The following is a 17,891-nucleotide window of genomic DNA, read 5'->3' as shown; positions in this document are numbered from 1 at the left end:
GGCCAGACTGGACTTTCAGCTAGGTGCACACTACTGCAACCAGATTCTGAACTTATTAAGTGTGACGTTGTAGTGCAACTTGGATGTGGTTTGCATATTCTATGGAGTCAAAATCGCAGTGGCATTAGCACCAAAGTAGTACAGGAACCTTTTCCAAAACTGCACTGTTCTGACTTGCATTGGACGTGAACGGGCACCATTGAAAACAAAGTGATTTTCATTGCGAGCTTTAAGCACAAATAAATTGTAGTCCAGCCACACAGGGCTTGTGCATAGAGAGACAAGAGGGAGACGTGAATACTACATTCTAAATTCAGCATTGACCTCTACTTTCTTCTCTGGTTGCATACCACCTCCTCACACTTGTGTTACTGTCTGCACTGTCTGTGGGAAGGGTAATAAAGAGAACTATCATACTATGAGGTCACAGCTAGGATTTTTAATGCTCTCAGGGATCTATAGCAGTGGAAAGCATTTTGACTCGAGTAGACCGAAAGTTGCAAACCCTTAGAGAAGCTCACTATACATGAACAACTCCGGCTGTAGGGGTGGACATACCATCTGTACAGACTGAGCAGCTGCATAAGGGCCCTCTGGGACCTAAGGGTCCCTTTATACTTTATGTGGGATGGGTAAGTGCAGAGGCCACCTTCTGCTATTATGTCTACTTGGATACCGACAACTTCCAGGTTAGAGAGAAAAGTGGAAGACATTCTTGATGTCCTCACTATTTTCCTGGTTTATAATATCCAAGTGAAGAAGATAGCAAGACCTCTTACTCCCTACTTGAAGAGCACTGAGACATCCAGAATGCTTGACATTTCTTCCTTTGGACTAGAAGTAAAAGGGGTGTCTGCTGTGTAATCTGAGAGAATTTGAGGTCATCACAAAAGCTACAGGCATATCTACCTATGGTCTAATGAATAAAAAGGCCCTTTGGTATATAGGTCTTCCACTAGTCCTCATCCCCTGCTGTGTGCAGTCTAATCTATGATAAATTCTATATCCAATACAGACAGTGTGATGTGAGATACAACAGACACAGTTGCATAGAACCTACAGACACACGTATTTATCATTTGCTCCTCTTTGAGAACAGTACAAAACTCTTCTTCATTTTCTGATACAATTTTATTTTTTGAAAATAGTTTTTTTTTTACCCCAACTTGCAAATTTTTTTAAATAAATAGAAATAAAAATTGGTGCTGCAGGCAAGTGTGGTTTTGCAACAAACCTGGGGCAAGGTCTTCTGACCATTACATTACCCTGCATGTTACACAATTTAATCTATAGTTTTTTTTTTTTTATATTCTCTTAACGTTCAGTACGAACAAAAATGTAAAACATTTTACAAATTCTATTAAATACTGAATAGGCACTGTATTTACCACTTGCAGCAATTGGTGACGCTATAAGCAAGTCACAAAGTGGTCAAGGTGTCAGAGAGCAGCTACTATGCTAAAAGTGGATCTTAAAGCGGGAGTTCACCCTAAAACAAATTTTTTACCTTAGATTGATACTCATTCTGTCTAGGGGAATCGGCTATTTTTTTTTAAATCGAAGCTGTACTTATCGTTTTAGAGAGCGATCTTCTCCGCCGCTTCCGGGTATGGTCTTCGGGACTGGGCGTTCCTATTTTGATTGACAGTCTTCCGACAGGCTTCCGCCGGTCGCATCCATCGCGTCACGAGTAGCCGAAAGAAGCCGAACGTCGGTGCGGCTCTATACGGCGCCTGCGCACCGACGTTCGGCTACTTTCGGAAAATCGTGACGCGATGGATGCGACCGGCGGAAGCCTGTCAATCAAAATAGAACGCCCAGTCCCGCAGCCCATACCCGGAAGCGGCGGAGAAGATCGCTCTCTAAAATGATAAGTACAGCTTCGATTTTAAAAAAAATAGCCGATTGCCCTAGAAAAATTTGAGCATGATTCTAAGGTTAAAAATTAACATTTCCGGGTGAAGCTCCACTTTAATGATCCAGTGGAGGAAATGATCCCTCTTCCTATGCTAGCAAAGATGGCAATCTCAATTCCTTGTGACCCAAAAAGACAATGCATTTCGCCTTGGCTTGCTGAGAGCCTCAGCCGGGTGTTGGTCCAGGCATGCCTGACCATATGGTCGTGATCTCTCCCTAGCCTGGACAGGCTCTGTGACGTCAGCCGACAGCAAACTTTAGCCCGCTGTCTGCTGAATACGGGTCACAGAATGACCTGCACTCCTGTGATCCCAAGCTTTGGCCCTACTGCTCCTTTAAATGCCAAATGAAGATAAAATCAACAAATTGAATCACACATACAGAAAAGGGGGGCTTTTTTTGTCAGACTTTAAACCTCAAGATTTCCTGGCATAACAAAAATCTCCAAGGACAAACACTGAAAACTTTGAAACACTGAAACGGTTCCTGGAAACCTGGAAGGACCAGCAGCTATGTAGCATGTGATGTAATTACAGTATATAGATTTTATTCTCTTGAGGGCTGTTCAGCTGTCTCTATGATCCATTATCCTTACAATAGATGACCTCATGGGATGTCTGCTCCGATAATGACTGAACACTCAGAGCAGGTGATCTCATCAGACATAATGATAAAGAGCCAGTAGCAGATTCCTGCACAGAGTACGGAATGAACCGAGAGTTCCACAGTAACATTCCACGCTGTTCCGCCACCCCCACACACCTCCTGCTGTCACCAAATGTCTCAGAACCACAAGCCACATCGTAGGAAGTCATTAAAGAGAAGCAGAGAGCTTCGCTGACAGTCAGCCAACGCGCGTCTCATTGGAGAAACTCACCTGAGCCCGTAGCAAGTGGAGATGGCAACCCATGACACCTCTACCCCACGCACATGACCGCTGTAATAGCAGTGATCTCCTGCTGAACCAGGACTCTGCAAAACACACACCATGTAAAATTACAACACTACGCCAAAAATAAAGATCAATGAAGGCCAACGCAGAGCTAAATTATTTACAGCTGGTCACATGCATTACAATATCATTGAACAATCGTTAGTCTCTGGTTTACAAAAAAAAAAAATCTATTCATCTGTATATTCTCCCATTGCCCTCAGCCTCCTCAAAATTTGAATTTTTTTAGTTGCTGCTGTGATCCGATTTCCTGTTAAAGAATGGCTACATTCTCTGTGGTAAAATAGTATGCAGGAACTTAGCACCTTCTCTTGCTTGCTGCGGATGTGGTTTTGCAGCTGGGTACGCACTCAGCATGTGCGAGCCACGCGCTGTCATTGGCCCGGGCAATCATCAGGGACCTGTGACGTGTCCCAGATGATTGCTGAGAGGGAGGGGGGGGAAAGAGGTTAACTTCCTTCCGGCGCCATGGAGCCCCTGGAGGAAGTGGGAGCTGGAACCCTCTAAAAAGAGGGTTTCCGCTCCGCCCCCCCCCCCACCCCCCCACCCCAAGAAAATGACATGCAAAATGTGGCATGTCAGGGGGTCACTTGCTCTTAAAGCAGAAGTTCCATTTTTGGGTGGAACGCCGCTTTAAGGCTACTTTCACACTAGGGCCGTGGCCATGTTGGTGGTCAAGGGCCGCTCATTTACGGTTTTAGCTGAGATTTTTGGCCACTAGTGGGACGCTTTTAACCCCCGCTAGCAGCCAAAGAAAGGGTTAAGAGCGCCCATGATGCGGTGCTTTCAAAACGCTTTTCAGGCGCTTTGAAAGCGCTGCCCATTCATTCCAATGGGCAGGCACGCTGTAGAAGGGCTGTATACAGCACTCCTACACCACCTTTAAAGATGCTGCTTGCAAGCGTAATGCCCCAGTGTGAAAGCACTCAGGCTTTCACATTCAGGCGACATGAGAGGCAGTTTTCAGGCGCTCTACAGGTGCTACTTTTAGCGATAAAATACCTGAAAAACGCCTTTAGTGTGAAATGGGTCTAATGGGCTGCCTGCACGTGATTGCATGGAACACCTCTGTATCCCGGGCATGTAAAAGCATAGGTGGATTAGGCCCAAAACTAGAGGATTCATAACATATAGTATTGCCTGTCCATCTCCCATTCCAATGCATTTTACCCCCACATAAAGCTTAATCATGGAAACCCCCATGTTGTCTCCATGATCAAGCCCTTCATGGGGTGTAATGTGTTGCAGTGGGAGGTGGACAAGTCAGAGAATGGGGTTAATATAATAAAGGCAAACAGACTGTGCACTTTGTAAGTGCAATTGCTCCAGCACTTCGTAAATGAGGGGGGAGTTCTTCTGACCTCCATCATCCAATCAAAAAAAAAAAAAAATCTATATTTCATTACATTGTTTCTTACTGTGTTTTTCAGCCTCCTTGTAATGTCCCCCCTCAAGCTCCGAAACCTAACCTTCTTTTATTTGGAACGAGCAGTGCACGTTGGTTGCGATCACGTAAACTGCTCTATACAAACTACACACAGGGCTGATCCTAGGGTCACAGGTTCCTTGCAAAGTCAACCCCTTTATGTTGTGAATCATCTACTTATTAAAATAAAGCTAGTTTTACATCGGAATCTGTGTGACCCATTCATTTCAACCCGACAAGCTCTAATCCAGGTGGGTAATTGCCGTTTAGGGTCTCTGGCTGGCCCTGGACAAAGCCCAGAGGTGGCAGTTCAGGCCACAAAGACTCTGCTGACCATCCAGTTTGTGTGCGGCGGCCCTAGTGCTGCTGTGTCCAGATGTGGAGTTTAGCTGCAGTCTAGCCTCCCTCACTGGCTGGTCTGAACAAGGCTGTGGACAGTTGTCCTCTGAACAAGTGCAGTATTGGGATTTCAATTTGGATTCTCCATCAGTTTCTGTCCCCTTGACAATAGTCACCAGGACAAGTTGAGAGGGTGAATTTCCAGACAGCAATAAAAACCTGCCATGTGGTTACAACTCCATCTAAAGCAAAGACTAATAACAACACTACAAAAAATAAATAAAAGGGTACACAAAACGTAAAAAAAAAAAACTAGGTAAGGAGAGACCAAGGGAGTCGGGAGTTAGTTTAGGGCCCCCACTCTATGTTGCTGCAGCTCACATAACAAGCAGATCATAGAAAAGGCCTGTGATCTGCAGGACAGGTGCTGCAACTATGTACTAGTGACAAAATGCAAAAATACTACCGCAAAGTGGGTGGATTGTCAATTTTAGGCGAACACGCCTTTCTGCATACATACAGGAACATATATTTTTCATTGAGCCCATACTTTCTCTCTTTGTTCCTGTTTTATGTAGGTCATCTCTGAACGGATAAGGCTCGCAGTGGAGATGGGATGCCTTCTATGCGTCCTCTGTCTTAGCACGTACATTTTATTTTCCTTACATAACGGGCCCAAGTGTTGAAGTGAAGTGGAAATAATGATAAGACAATATCTGGGTCCCTCCACCTCCCCACAGAACGTGGCCCGAGGTAAACGGAAGATTCATTTATTAGTGCGCCGCGGTTAAAAGAACTGGATGTGCCAAGTTCGGGGCTGCGCGGTGAGAGCCCATACCCCTCTCTATGACCCATTTTAATCCACAAAGCTCCAGGAGCTGCTTCCTCTTCCCACATCTCTTCAGCAGCAATAAATAATGGATGCCAAGACTTTTTTTTCCCAGTCAGTTATTAATCAAGACCCAATTAATTAACATGAAGGCAGAACACTGGAGATTTAAAGGAAACCTGCAATAAGAGATACACTTATGTTGTCAAACGTATTGGGACGTCTGCCTTTACAAGCACATGAACTTTTAATGGCATCCCAGTCTAAGAAAGAGGTCAGATATCCTTGAGAAAAAAATATATAGGGGGTATGGACAGAAAAACAGGAAAGTTAAGCTTTAAAAATGACCGACCAGATCAGCACGGCATGGCACTGCAAGGTACAGCAGGGTTCTATTTCATAAAAGGAGTACAGAATAGGCAGCAAAGTGAATATTAGTGAAGAAGGTAAAGCTGCATTCACTTTAAAAAACCCAGTCATGTGGGAGTCCACTGAAAAACTGGATTTTTCTTTTACCACATGGTTTATACTGAACGCCACTTCCTCTTGTTTAATACTATACACTTTTCTAGGTCAATGGTCTCCATCACTTTAGTAATTTAAATAATTATTGTTTATTTGAAGCTTGTTTATTCCTTACTGAGCAGAAAACACAGATGTGAGATTAGTAGTACTTGTAATTATCACCTAAGTGTTAATTAGCATGTAATACAACGTGGTAAATACAAGAACAGCCAATGAGTTTAAAGTTTTTTTTAAAACAAAAACATTTAGCTTTGGATGCTCAGGGTACCACTGTCAATGAGATGGATAACAATGGGAAATTCACATTTTACAGTTGTCCGTAGAATAGGAGGCAAGTAGGAATATTCTAGTAAGAATACTGGACAACTGTCTGAAAAGAAACAGTTCAGAGGAAGTTACGTTCACTTCCTGTTGTATCTCAGAAACAGGAAATGAAGGGAAGACTACCTATTGGGATAAAGACATTAAAAACAAAAGAGAAACAAACAACTAGGTGTTTAACTAGTACCCATTCACTCCAAAACTTACAAAGATTTGACATTTGATACAATTTAACACTTTGTGTTTTTGCAACGGAATAGCTTTGCTTAATGAAAACTGTGCCGTCAATCAGCATGATGTGATGAAAGGTGCGGGCATAGACACCGCATATGAAAGGATGTCGGGTAATGGATTGCATGGTAAATTCCAGGGCTTTTTTTCAGCGGGAACGAGGGGGAACGCAGTTCCGGCACCTCCTGGACTGACTGTATGTAATGTCAAGGGGTACTGGGGTGTGTTGCAGGGTATTGATGCTCACTGCTGGCGTATCTATTCTAGCTGGAGGGGATCTATTTTTGCAGGACAGTCTATTGTTGCTGAAGGAGATCTACTGTTGGGGAAGGGGTCCAATTGTTGATGGCTGCCAGAGAGTCTATTATTGCTGGCTGTGCACAGATCTGTTGATGCTGCCGGGAGTCTATTGTTGCTGGGGGGGGGGGGGGGGGATTTTGTTGTGGGTGGTACACTGTTGGGGGGATCTATTGTTTCTGGTTGAAGGGGAAACCAAATTACATACAAATTACTTAGCACAACAATATGATACTTGGTTCTGTATTGTCTAAAAGGGCGGTACTGGGAGGTGGGCAGGGGATGGAACCAAGGGACGTTGCTCGGAGGTGGGTAGGGGGGGAGAAAACAAGTGACTCGGAAAAGAGGAGTTCCTGCACCTATTGTCTGAGAAATGGTAAATGGTAAATGGTAAATTCCATTCAATCACAAAAGCAAGATGAAAAAATAATGAATGAAATCAATAATATTTAGCAATCTGAGCAGCTATTCCTTTCCTGATTTTCTAATAGACCAGAGTTGTCTTGTTTAAGTGACATTTTAATAAAACACTCACCTGCACCCGAGTATTGTTGTGATCATTGTAGATTATTTCAGTGTAGCCAGATGATAAAAGATGGCTGAAAAAGAAAGAGGCGTCATAGTCCAAGTACATTATAAATATACATCACCTGTATCATCAGCTTAATAGCCGTACATCCACATTTCATACGATTAGAGTGAGATTTGGTGATGTCACAGTACTGTGCTGCTCATAGGGTTGCCACCTCATCCATTTAAAACTGCACACAATAATTCACACAGGTTCTCTGGCCAATTAGAGTTAAAATTAAATTAAACTTAGTGCCTTATCTGTATTAAATGAACCCCAGAACCTGTGTTTTTCAGTTGCGTTCAGATTTAAAGGGATGAGGTGGCAACCCTAGCTGCTCAACTTGCTGGAGAGGAAGCTGTACATGTGGCCTTACAGTGCAAGGATCTCTCCGCCTTGTTCATTCTGAAAATCTGTGCGTTCTAAACCTCATCTGCAGGTTCTTGATCTAACATTACCCTGCTAGTAGGTTGACTTTTGGCATGTTTGCCACCTCTACACAAAGACACAGTGAAGAACAAAGCAATGTAATTTATTAATGGGGGAAAGACCAGCAGTAGGAAGAAGACTGTAGGCAGTAGTAGAGAGTAGTCTTTTGTCCTCTGCTTACCTTTTTTTTTTTTTTTTTTTTTACGCATAGTCAGTCTGCACACTGCACAAAAACAAATGTTATGGAGTATATACTGTATATACTCAAGTATAAGCCGAGTTTTTCAGCACATTTTTTTGTGCTCAAAATGCCCCCCTCGGCTTATATTCTGGTCACCTTATTGTGCCTGATCTTCCGGACTTTGGGGACCCGGTACTGGCACACATGTAGCCCCACTCTTCCTCTACAAGTGTGCAAAGTTTGTTGTCCTGGGGACCTATGGCCAGGGAGTACCAATTTTTCAAAGCCGGGCCCCCCTTCCATAGACTCCCATGTTAAATGGTAATTTCTCCGGTGAATTTGGGGACCCGATACCGGCCGGTTGTAGGTCCCCAGGACCTGGAACTTGGCACACATGTAGCCCCATTTCTCCTTTATAAGTGTGCAAAGTTTGTTGTCTGGGGGGATCTACGGCTGGGGAGCACCGATTTTTCAAAGCTGGGCACAGCTCCCATGTTAAATGTCAGTCTAGGCATGGGCACAGTGAGGCATGGGCACAGTGAGGCATGGGCACAGTGAGGCATGCAGATGGACACCAGTGTTGTCAACCTACCAGATTGAAATTTACCGGCACGACACCCGTTTTTACTGGCATTAAATTACATTTTTAGGTGCACATTTCAGTATTTAGGCTACAAACAAGTATGCTAGGCAAATAGAAATGTGATTTAAGGTACATATTGAGGTAAAAAAAACACATTTTTGTTATTTTTGGTATAATAAGGGCAAATAATATTTAGTCACATCACCCCCTGCCTCCATCCCCCTCTGCCACCAACACCCCCTGCTTTCACCCCCCTCTGCGGTGCCACAATCTCCCCCTGCCTCCAATCTCCCCCAGGCCCCCTGCCTCCAATAAACCCCCTGCCTCCATCCCCCTCTGCGGTGCCACCAACAACCCCTGTCTCCATCCCCCACCCTCTGCTGTGCCATCATCCCCCTCTGCGGTGCCACCAACACCTCCTGCCTCCGATCTCCTCCTGCCTCCATTGTTTACAGAGATGATCGGGGGAGAGCATGTTCTCCGCTTATCATCTCTGCTGATCTTCTCCGCACGCAGAGAAGCTGTCATTTACAGACACAGAAATGGCCAGTTTATTAAGGTGCGATCTCAGCACTTCACTGGCAATCCGTGTCAGAATTCACCATCCACGATTCACCAAGGTGGCGATTCGGGGAGTGAAGAGAGAATCCTTGGGGGAACTAAGGGTGAAGTACAGAGTGGAGTGATGTGGAGTGTATTATACAGCACAATGCGCAAGGAGAGGAGAGACATGGAATAAATAATGTACAACCCAGTGCACAGAGTGCAGTGATTAGAATATAATGTACAACCCAGTACGCAGAGTGGAGTGATTAGTATATAATGTACAGCACAGTGTACAGAGATGGAGTGTGGTGAAGTATATTATGCACTGCACAATAAACAGAGATGTACAATGTGGAATATAATGGATAGCACAGTGCACAGAGAGGGGCAGTCTGAAGTATATTGTATATAGCACGTTGGATTCATCACACACTTTATTGATCTGCATGTTGCTGAAGCTGTCCTGTGCAGGTCCTGGGAAAATCCACCACAGATTTCACAGAAGTCACTGCATGTCTCCAACCTCTGTAGTAACATTTGGCTGATGCAGTTTCAGTTACTCTGGTGTTGTGTAACAAAAGCATCCATCAGCCCTGTAGCATCACAATCTGCTGTTCCTGGGATTCTCTTATTATCCTAGTACAGTAGAGGTGGAAGGTACATATGCTTGTCTGCCCTGTGGATGAATGAATGCATAATTGTATAAAGAGAAGAAGTACTTACTGCTTTAGCTCCAAGTCCAGGATAAGCTCTTTCCTAAACGCTGGAACCAGGAAACTGACTCTGGCGAGATGGGCTGACTGCAATACAGAGACAGAAGAGGAAAATGCAAACTGAAAGGAAAGGAAATAAGTTGGCAAAAGATGCATCACTTTGTGCATCCCTTACACTGATTATTAAAGATGATGATCTGTAACAGCTGGAGACCTGGAATTTACCAAGAGAGACAATACAAATCCCAAGGCCTAAATGAACTGCCTGGGTGGATTCCAGCAACCAATCAACATAGCCGTTTCATGCTTCTAGTGCAGAGGCTTAGCGGAATAGCAGTCTGTATCCTCAGCTCCGTGACACCCAACTAAAACCAGGCTTGGACCCGATACAAGAGATATTTAGGTGGATTCAGAGTGAGTTACGCCGTCGTAACTCTGAATCCACGCCGGCGTTAATTTAGGCGTATTCTGGAAACCAGATACGCTTAAATTAGGCTAAGATACGAGCGGCGTAAGTCTCCTACGCCGTCGTATCTTAAAGTGTAATTTTTAGGCTGGCCGCTAGGTGGCGCTTCCGTTGAGTTCGGCGTAGAATATGTAAATGACTAGATACGCCGATTCACGAACGTACGCTTGCCCGTTTCCGTAAGAGATACGCCCCTAGGAGGCGTAGTCAATGTTAAGTATGGCCGTCGTTCCCGCGTCGAAATTTGAAAATTTTACGTTGTTTGCGTAAGTCGTCCGTGAATGGGGCTGGACGTAATTTACGTTCACGTCGAAACCAATACGTCCTTGCGGCGTACTTTGGAGCAATGCACACTGGGATATGTACACGGACGGCGCATGCGCCGTTCGTAAAAAACGTCAATCACGTCGGGTCACGAGTAATTAACATAAAACACGCCCCCCCCCCCCATCCTCATTTGAATTAGGCGCGCTTACGCCAGCCGCATTTATGATAGGCCGCCGTAAGTTATGAGGCTAGTACTTTGTGAATACAGCACTTGCCTCTCTGACTTAAGGCGGCGTAGCGTAAATACGATACGCCGTCTTAAAGTTACGGCGCTCTATATTAATCTAGCTAATTGACTAAAGAACTTTGCAAGTAGGCAAGTAGGTAAGTAGGTGGGTGGGGGGGGGGGGGTAGGGCCAAAATTCAACAATTGCCACTTACTGCCAGATTTGATGGCCACCCAACCAGAAATAGAATTTAATTTCTTTGGACATTAGACAGATCATCTGGAAATTAAGTTCTTATTAAACTCTCTCTTCGCAACAATTTGGTGTCTAAGCACACAGGTCAGTTTGCTGCAGTAGCAATATCAAACAATATCAATATGAACCTAATTACAGCCCAGACTAAGTGCTTTCTTAGCCAGTTATAATACTTCTGATGTGGTAAGGGTAACGCGAGACTAAGTATGCGCAATAATGCAATACAGACATTTATAGGTGATCTAATGTTACATAAACCTTGCTTAAAGGATCAGTTCACAGAAATCCATAGTTGGAAGATGCTATTGCGTTAAACTCACTGACAGCCAGTCCATAAGGGACACTGCGCCGCCGCCCACCCCCCCCTTCCCCAAAGTTAATTTGCATTATCATAGAATGATTTATTTTTAAATACTGATAATATGACTAACATTTTTTAACATCTTACTGCACTGTGCGGGGTTGCCGGACTAAAGGATTTCTATTAGGTCCATCATTTTTTTACAAGCATGCGATTGGACAATGAGGCTCAAATTGGCTTGTTTCACGTTGTCCTTTGGGGGGTGTAGGGCCCCGAACCCTCCCACCTGTGATTTTAGCAAATTAATATTCACATCATTGCGTCACTTCCATTTTCAGGCTTCTCGTCCCGGCCAATCAGGACAGGAGGCAGAAAATTTGGAACCCAGAAATAAGACCGGGTTAACATGGAAGCCACTGCGTAGCAGGGGAGTCGTGACTGCTAGAGGGCTCCGTTTGTAGGCAAGTCTCCAGGCGTACTCTGGTGAGTGCGAACCTGGAGGGGTTCATTTACGCCCCCCAATTTTCTTTTTTTTAGCACCAGCCGCCACGGTTAAACTAGTTGACAGTTTCTTATTAGGCACCATTGCAGACTTTCCTGGTAAGGCCTCTACTCTGAATTGCCAGCTCTGTATAATGGCTTTGGCCATTAGGGGTACTACATCATTTTACATTTATTTGATATTTCTGTTAAAAAAATAAATTATATTGGAGGATGTAACAGTAGGAGCTGGAACACATAACAGTGGGCAGTCATGAACCTAAAACAGAGTTGGGAATTATGGCAGTGAGATTTCACTGGTTGGATTTTCTCCCAAGACCTCCTGCTCTCTAGCTCCCATGTCACCTCCTCCCATGCTTGCCTCCAGGACTTCTCCAGAGCCTCTCCCATCCTCTGAAACTCCCTACTCCAATCTGTCCGACTATCTCCTATTCTGTCCACTTTTAGATGATCCCTGAAAACATTTCTCGTCAGAGAGGCCTTTCCTGCCTCCACCTAACAAAACATATTTTCTCCATCAACCCTTCCCCCACAGGCACATGTGAAAAAGTAAGTATAGACATAAGGGAAATGTTAGCGCTCAACATATTTGAATGTGAACAGGAAACAGGCTATTCAAACAGTGCCTACAAATAACGATGATCTACTTGGCACAGAAAATTGACATGGTGTTTACTATTCTCATAATCTAAAGATGAAGGCTCCATTCATACCACTGTGTTGCATTTGACATGATTTTTTGGAGCGACTGCATAGGGCAGCCTATTCATTTGAATGGGCTGCCCCACCTGAGATAAAATGCACCAAAGAAACTCTGCGACATTTTCCGGCATTGGGTCTCACGTGTTTGCTGCAAGCGTGACCCGCATTTTTGCACGCGTTTCTGGAACATGCAGGCATGAATACAGCCTTAGATTTAGACACCAGAGCAATTATTTTAATCTTTTGTTGCACACGTTAAGATCTGAACTTTTGCCTTAAATAATAACAATTTAAGCCCCCCCCCCTCCAAACATTGCATACTTTATGAAAGCAGAGGACCTGTACCATAAAGAGATGGTAGTGGCAGATTTTTTTATGTTGTAGGATATTTGCCCAACTGTTTAAACACTTTAATTGATTAATTCATTAAAAAGGGGCTAACAAATCTATATGCTATACAAAAGCATTTTGCAGGTGGCGGTGGAGTCTATTATCCCCCAATATCTCTTCTGTCCTCTGCGTCGGTCGATGGAGCACTATGCTGTAGAGTGCTAGATCTGCTGTTTACTCAGCTTTACAGACAAGATTTTGACTGAGTGCATCTAGGTTCACACTCTGCAAAGAACATTGATTGTTCCTCCTGCTCACCATCCTGACAACGTTTTTGTAGTCTTTGGCTCCCAGGAGGAGCAGGAGAGCTTGGAAATCATGAAGGGTGGGAGGTAAGGGGGGGGGGGGGCACATTATGAGTCCCGTAATTATAAAAATCAGAGAGTTCTAAAGCCACCCAAATCATTTTTAATAAATAGCCCCGAGCTATTTAGCAAGATCACAGCTTGTTTTCAACCCTTTCAAAACCATGGTGTACAGGACAAATCATGTGTAGTGAAGTGGTTGTTAAAAAATGCAGACTTTGGAAAAAGTGAAGTACACACCCAACACTGTATCAAGGCCCAGCACTAGGGCAGCACTTTGCAGGGAGGAAGCACGGAAAGAGTCCCCGCCGGATTGCGCTAAACTGTTAGTGTTGCACTAGTCCTATGGGGCAGACTTGGCTGAGAGGCAAATTAGTCTAGCGCCCCCATAAAGCGGCTGCACTGCTTCGGGTATGCGGACGGGTGGCATTTCGCAACTGTGGGGGGGCTGCTTCTAATTTTGAATGTCCTATCATCCTGGACCACAAACCTTCCTCACTGTGCTGCACCTTTGGCATGGTTATATCTTCTTAGTCCTCTCTATATCAGAAATTTGTGCTTAAAGTAGAACATTTTGGATAGAATAAGGGCGGGTCTTAAACAGGAAAGGATATGGAATTGACAAGAAGGGGTGGGTCATGTTTAAATTAGGTGGTGCACAAGTTTAGTCAGGCCTAGGGCAGCACAAACCCTAAATGCACTACTGTACACACCTACTGTATATTAATCACCACGCAAAGCAGAAAAACTAGTGTATGTAGCTCATGTTTTGCCCGCTCTGCTGATCTTTTTGGTGGGTATCCTGTCTGGGCCCGGCCAACTTGCCTGTGTGATATAAACTGGGACAGTGGTCTTGTCCAATAGAGTCCCCGTTGGAGTCGTCAGTGGTTCCACAGGAGACAGACACTTATTTACCATGGTTCAGCCTTGAGTGCGAGTCTCGCAGAAGAGGGATTCAGAAGAAGAGGCCCATAGGAGTTGGAGAGACTCGTCTGCCATGGCGTGCAACAGAGACTTATAACTTGGGCTTCGCCCTGAAGACTCCAGCACTGGAGTATGCCTCCGAAGGACCTACACTTGCATGAGAGGGCCTTTAAAACACTATAAATACTAGAATGCACTTTCACAGGTATGCCAGGGCAGCACATTAGCCTTAAGTTATAGTTAGGGAACAAGGAAAGTATAGTGTCTTGCCTGTCGAACTCCCAAATGTTTGTTTTTGCACTTTTGTCAAAGTATTGAACCATTGCCCCAGGTTGGTCTGAAGTCATTAAAGAGGTATATCGGAAGTAACCAGCACACACACAGCGAACAAGTGGGTCTTAACCCATTGGAGTATGAAGACATCAGTATAGCGTAGAGTAATGTGAAGACATAAGTGGTCGTCAAGATTAAACGGAAGTGTAACAAGCAGCCTGTAGATAGCATGTGCCTTTTATAGGTGACATGGCCTCTAGCAGCAAGGGAGATATTGGTACACCTCACAGCATCGGTCTGCCTCAAATAGCAATGGGAGCGGATTGCACCGTAGACGTTTCCCATCCTGTACAGGGGCATGGAAGTTTGAGAGCTAATGCATGTGTGGAGCCTACACATAGTGCACAGTGGGGCCCACTCTGCTACTGGGGATTGTAGTGGAAAACGCTGGACAGGTGGTTATGGACAGGGCTCAACGGGTCTATCCACACAGTAAAAGGTAGTGTGTGTATGTAAAGTGACTCTGTAACAAAGTGCCTAGCGTAGCCCAGAAGAACCCACTCAGGGTTGGTCTCTCATGTGACCCTTGTTTGGTGCCCAACAAGGAAGGAAACAGTGGATGTGACTGTCAACCACCCCCTACAAGCTTGTTCGGTTGAAAAACAACAGACTTACTGGCAGGATAACCAGGTGAAAATAAGGGAAAGAAAGCCCAAAAAATAAAAAATAATCTAGCCATCAAATCTAGGAATTGGTAAATTGCAATATAATAAAGGTTTTCTTTTGCGTTTTAATACTGCTCTAACTGATCTCCAAGTTTCATTTCACTTTACCTAGCTTGTTTGGACCAAAAATTCCTCGTCAATCGCTCCCACTGCTATGTGTGAGCCAATGAGGAGGGAGGGAGCCTGAGAGAGCCTCTGCTCTCTTGCACATCGCTGGATGGAGATCGGGCACAGGTAAGTATGGGGGGGGGGGGGGGGGGGTTGCATACGGAATGTTTTTTTTTACCTTAAAGGAGTTGTAAAGGCAGAAGGTTTTTTATCTTAAAATAAAAAATAAAAAACTTGTGTGTAGCAGCCACCCCAGCTATGTAGCAGCCACTTCAGCACCCCACTTATTACCTACCTGAACTCCACCTCTCTCCAGCGATATCCACGATCCCCTCAGCCACCCAGGACACTCCTCCTAATTGGCTGAGATAGAGAAGCGGCCCCATTGGCTCCAGCGGCTGTCAATTAAAGTCAGTCAGCCAACTAAGGGAGAGAGGGGGTGGGGCCAGGTTGGGGCTCCATGTCTGAATGGATACACGGAGCTCTGACTCGGCTTGGGTCCCCACTGTAGCAAGCTGCTGGCTGAAAGGTACTCAAAAAGAAGGGAGGGGCTAGGAGCAGCAAAGAGGGACCCGAGAAGAGGAGGATCCATGCTCCTCTGTGCAAAACCACTGCACAGAGGAGGAAAGTATACATTTTTTTTTTAAATAACAAAGAGCCTTTAACAAATCACTTTAATGCAGAAAATGCATCAAGGTACAAAAGATTCAGGCCTTAGAACAGGGATATGCAATTAGCGGACCTCCAGCTGTTGCAGAACTACAAGTCCCATGAGGCCTAGCAAGACTGACAGCCACAAGCATGACACCCAAAGGCAGAGGCATGATGGGAATTGTAGTTTTGCAACATCTGGAGGTCCGCTAATTGCATATACCAGCCTTAGAACAACTAAGTCCAAGGGGTTCACATACGTTTTCTCGCCTCTGTATATATCTCTTGGGGATCTCTGCGCCAAGATCACACGTCTGCACACCTGCTGTGTCGCTCAGTGCTTAGAGGGTTCATTGATATTTATATGTAATCAGGTAGGCCTTTGTGGTAAATTGACTACCCATAGACATTTGTTTTGAAGAAGCAGGCAGTTTTCAAGCAATCTTTCATAGGCAAAACATCACCAGAAAAAATGGTCTGTAGAGCTGTAATTGGCATTAGTTACAGAACGTGTTGTTTATTTTCCCATCTCAAGATAATAAAAGGATCATACAAAATCTGGTATGAAAAATCTTTTTTGTGTCTAAAGTCTTATACACGCAATGAAAATATCGGACGAATGAACGTCCTTTTTTGGGGATTCTAGTCTCATTGAAAACTAAGAGGTTACTAAAAGTTAAAAAAAAAAAAAAAAATTGTACGACAGAATAGAACTTCAGAAGTGATGCAATGTGTTGTATTGTACCGTATTGTAATGTATTCTTTAGTTTCCGAGCACGCATGGCCTTCCGATTTTTTTTTCTGTACCGATTAAGACAAAAATTGTTTGTTCTGGTATCATATGAGAAAAATTTCGATGTTTGTCCCTTCGGATAATTTTGCATGAGCAGTTGTGATCGGCTCTCAAAAGCTGTGTAATAATGATCAGATTAACATAAGATCATTTCGAAAATCGATATTTTTCATACATAACATTTGGCTAATTTCAGCATGTATAAGAATTCTGAGAGCGATCCATCTCACTGCTAATCAGTAAAGATAGAAAAGTGGCTAGAGTACAGGAGGTTGTTGTCCATAGCAATTCCAGATGCTATGTGTTTGGACTAAAAGTCAAAAATTGAAAGCCAATTTTTCACATATTGCTATGAGCAACAAAAGTATTACTTGTTACAATTTTTTTCTTTTTCGAATTGCCTTTGTGTCTCTGATGACTTAGGTGACATGGTGCCAAAGCATCAGAAAGTCTTGCCTCAAGTCATGTGGTCAATTTCCCTGCAATGACACCATATATATGAAGTTTATATGACCTCCCTATGTTTATGCAGGTTTCCTGCAAGTGGCGTGGTTTTCTCCCCCAACCAAAAAGAAAACATACTGGATGGTAAAACGACTTCTGACCTAAGTGGTCCTAAAGAGTGTACTTTTACGACATGACTTATGAAACGTAAGAGACAACGGAGAATGGTCAATCTGCTCTATGTGGAATCTGTTGAACTATATGAAGAAAAGCTGAACACCAGGTGCATAAACAACACCATTTAACCCAGGTATACATTCAACTGTGAGACACTGCCTCTGTGTAAGAAAAGACCATCAGAGATTACCAACATAACACAAGAGACCACCAGAGATTACCAGTGCATCACAGAAACTGCCAAATGATTTCCAACAAATCACAAAAGACCACCAGAGATCAGGGCTGTCTTAATGAGAGGGCACACCTGGGCACTGCCAAGGGGCCCCTGCACTTTCCCCAAAGCAGCTGGTCATTGAGCCCACGCTGCCCCAAAATTGGGGGCCCCATGATGGCACTGAGAGTGATAGATACACAGGGGAGGCAGTCTGCCTCCTACCTACTTGATGTCTGTTTACCTGCACTGACATCATTGTAGGGGCCCCAGAGCATTACTTTGATGCTATTAAGATGGCCCTGCCA

The 17,891-nt window shown here is 44.2% G+C and overlaps 1 protein-coding gene across 1 annotated transcript in view; it reads right to left on the bottom strand.

The window, feature by feature from the left end:
* The window catches only part of ADAM11 (ADAM metallopeptidase domain 11), a 79,316-nt gene that overhangs the window by 53,939 nt on the left and 7,486 nt on the right, over nt 1-17,891 (bottom strand). The window contains exons 3-5 of the mRNA XM_040331241.1: nt 9,871-9,947; nt 7,373-7,436; nt 2,795-2,889 (exon numbers count right to left, since the gene is read on the bottom strand). Coding sequence (XP_040187175.1) covers nt 2,795-2,889; nt 7,373-7,436; nt 9,871-9,947 — 236 coding nt within the window. The remainder of the gene's footprint in view (nt 1-2,794; nt 2,890-7,372; nt 7,437-9,870; nt 9,948-17,891) is intronic.

The sequence above is a fragment of the Rana temporaria genome, chromosome 12 (genome assembly GCF_905171775.1).
Source record: "Rana temporaria chromosome 12, aRanTem1.1, whole genome shotgun sequence".
NCBI lineage: Eukaryota > Metazoa > Chordata > Amphibia > Anura > Ranidae > Rana > Rana temporaria.
Note: the sequence above shows the minus strand (reverse complement) of the source record. Positions and strands in the feature narration are given on the sequence as shown.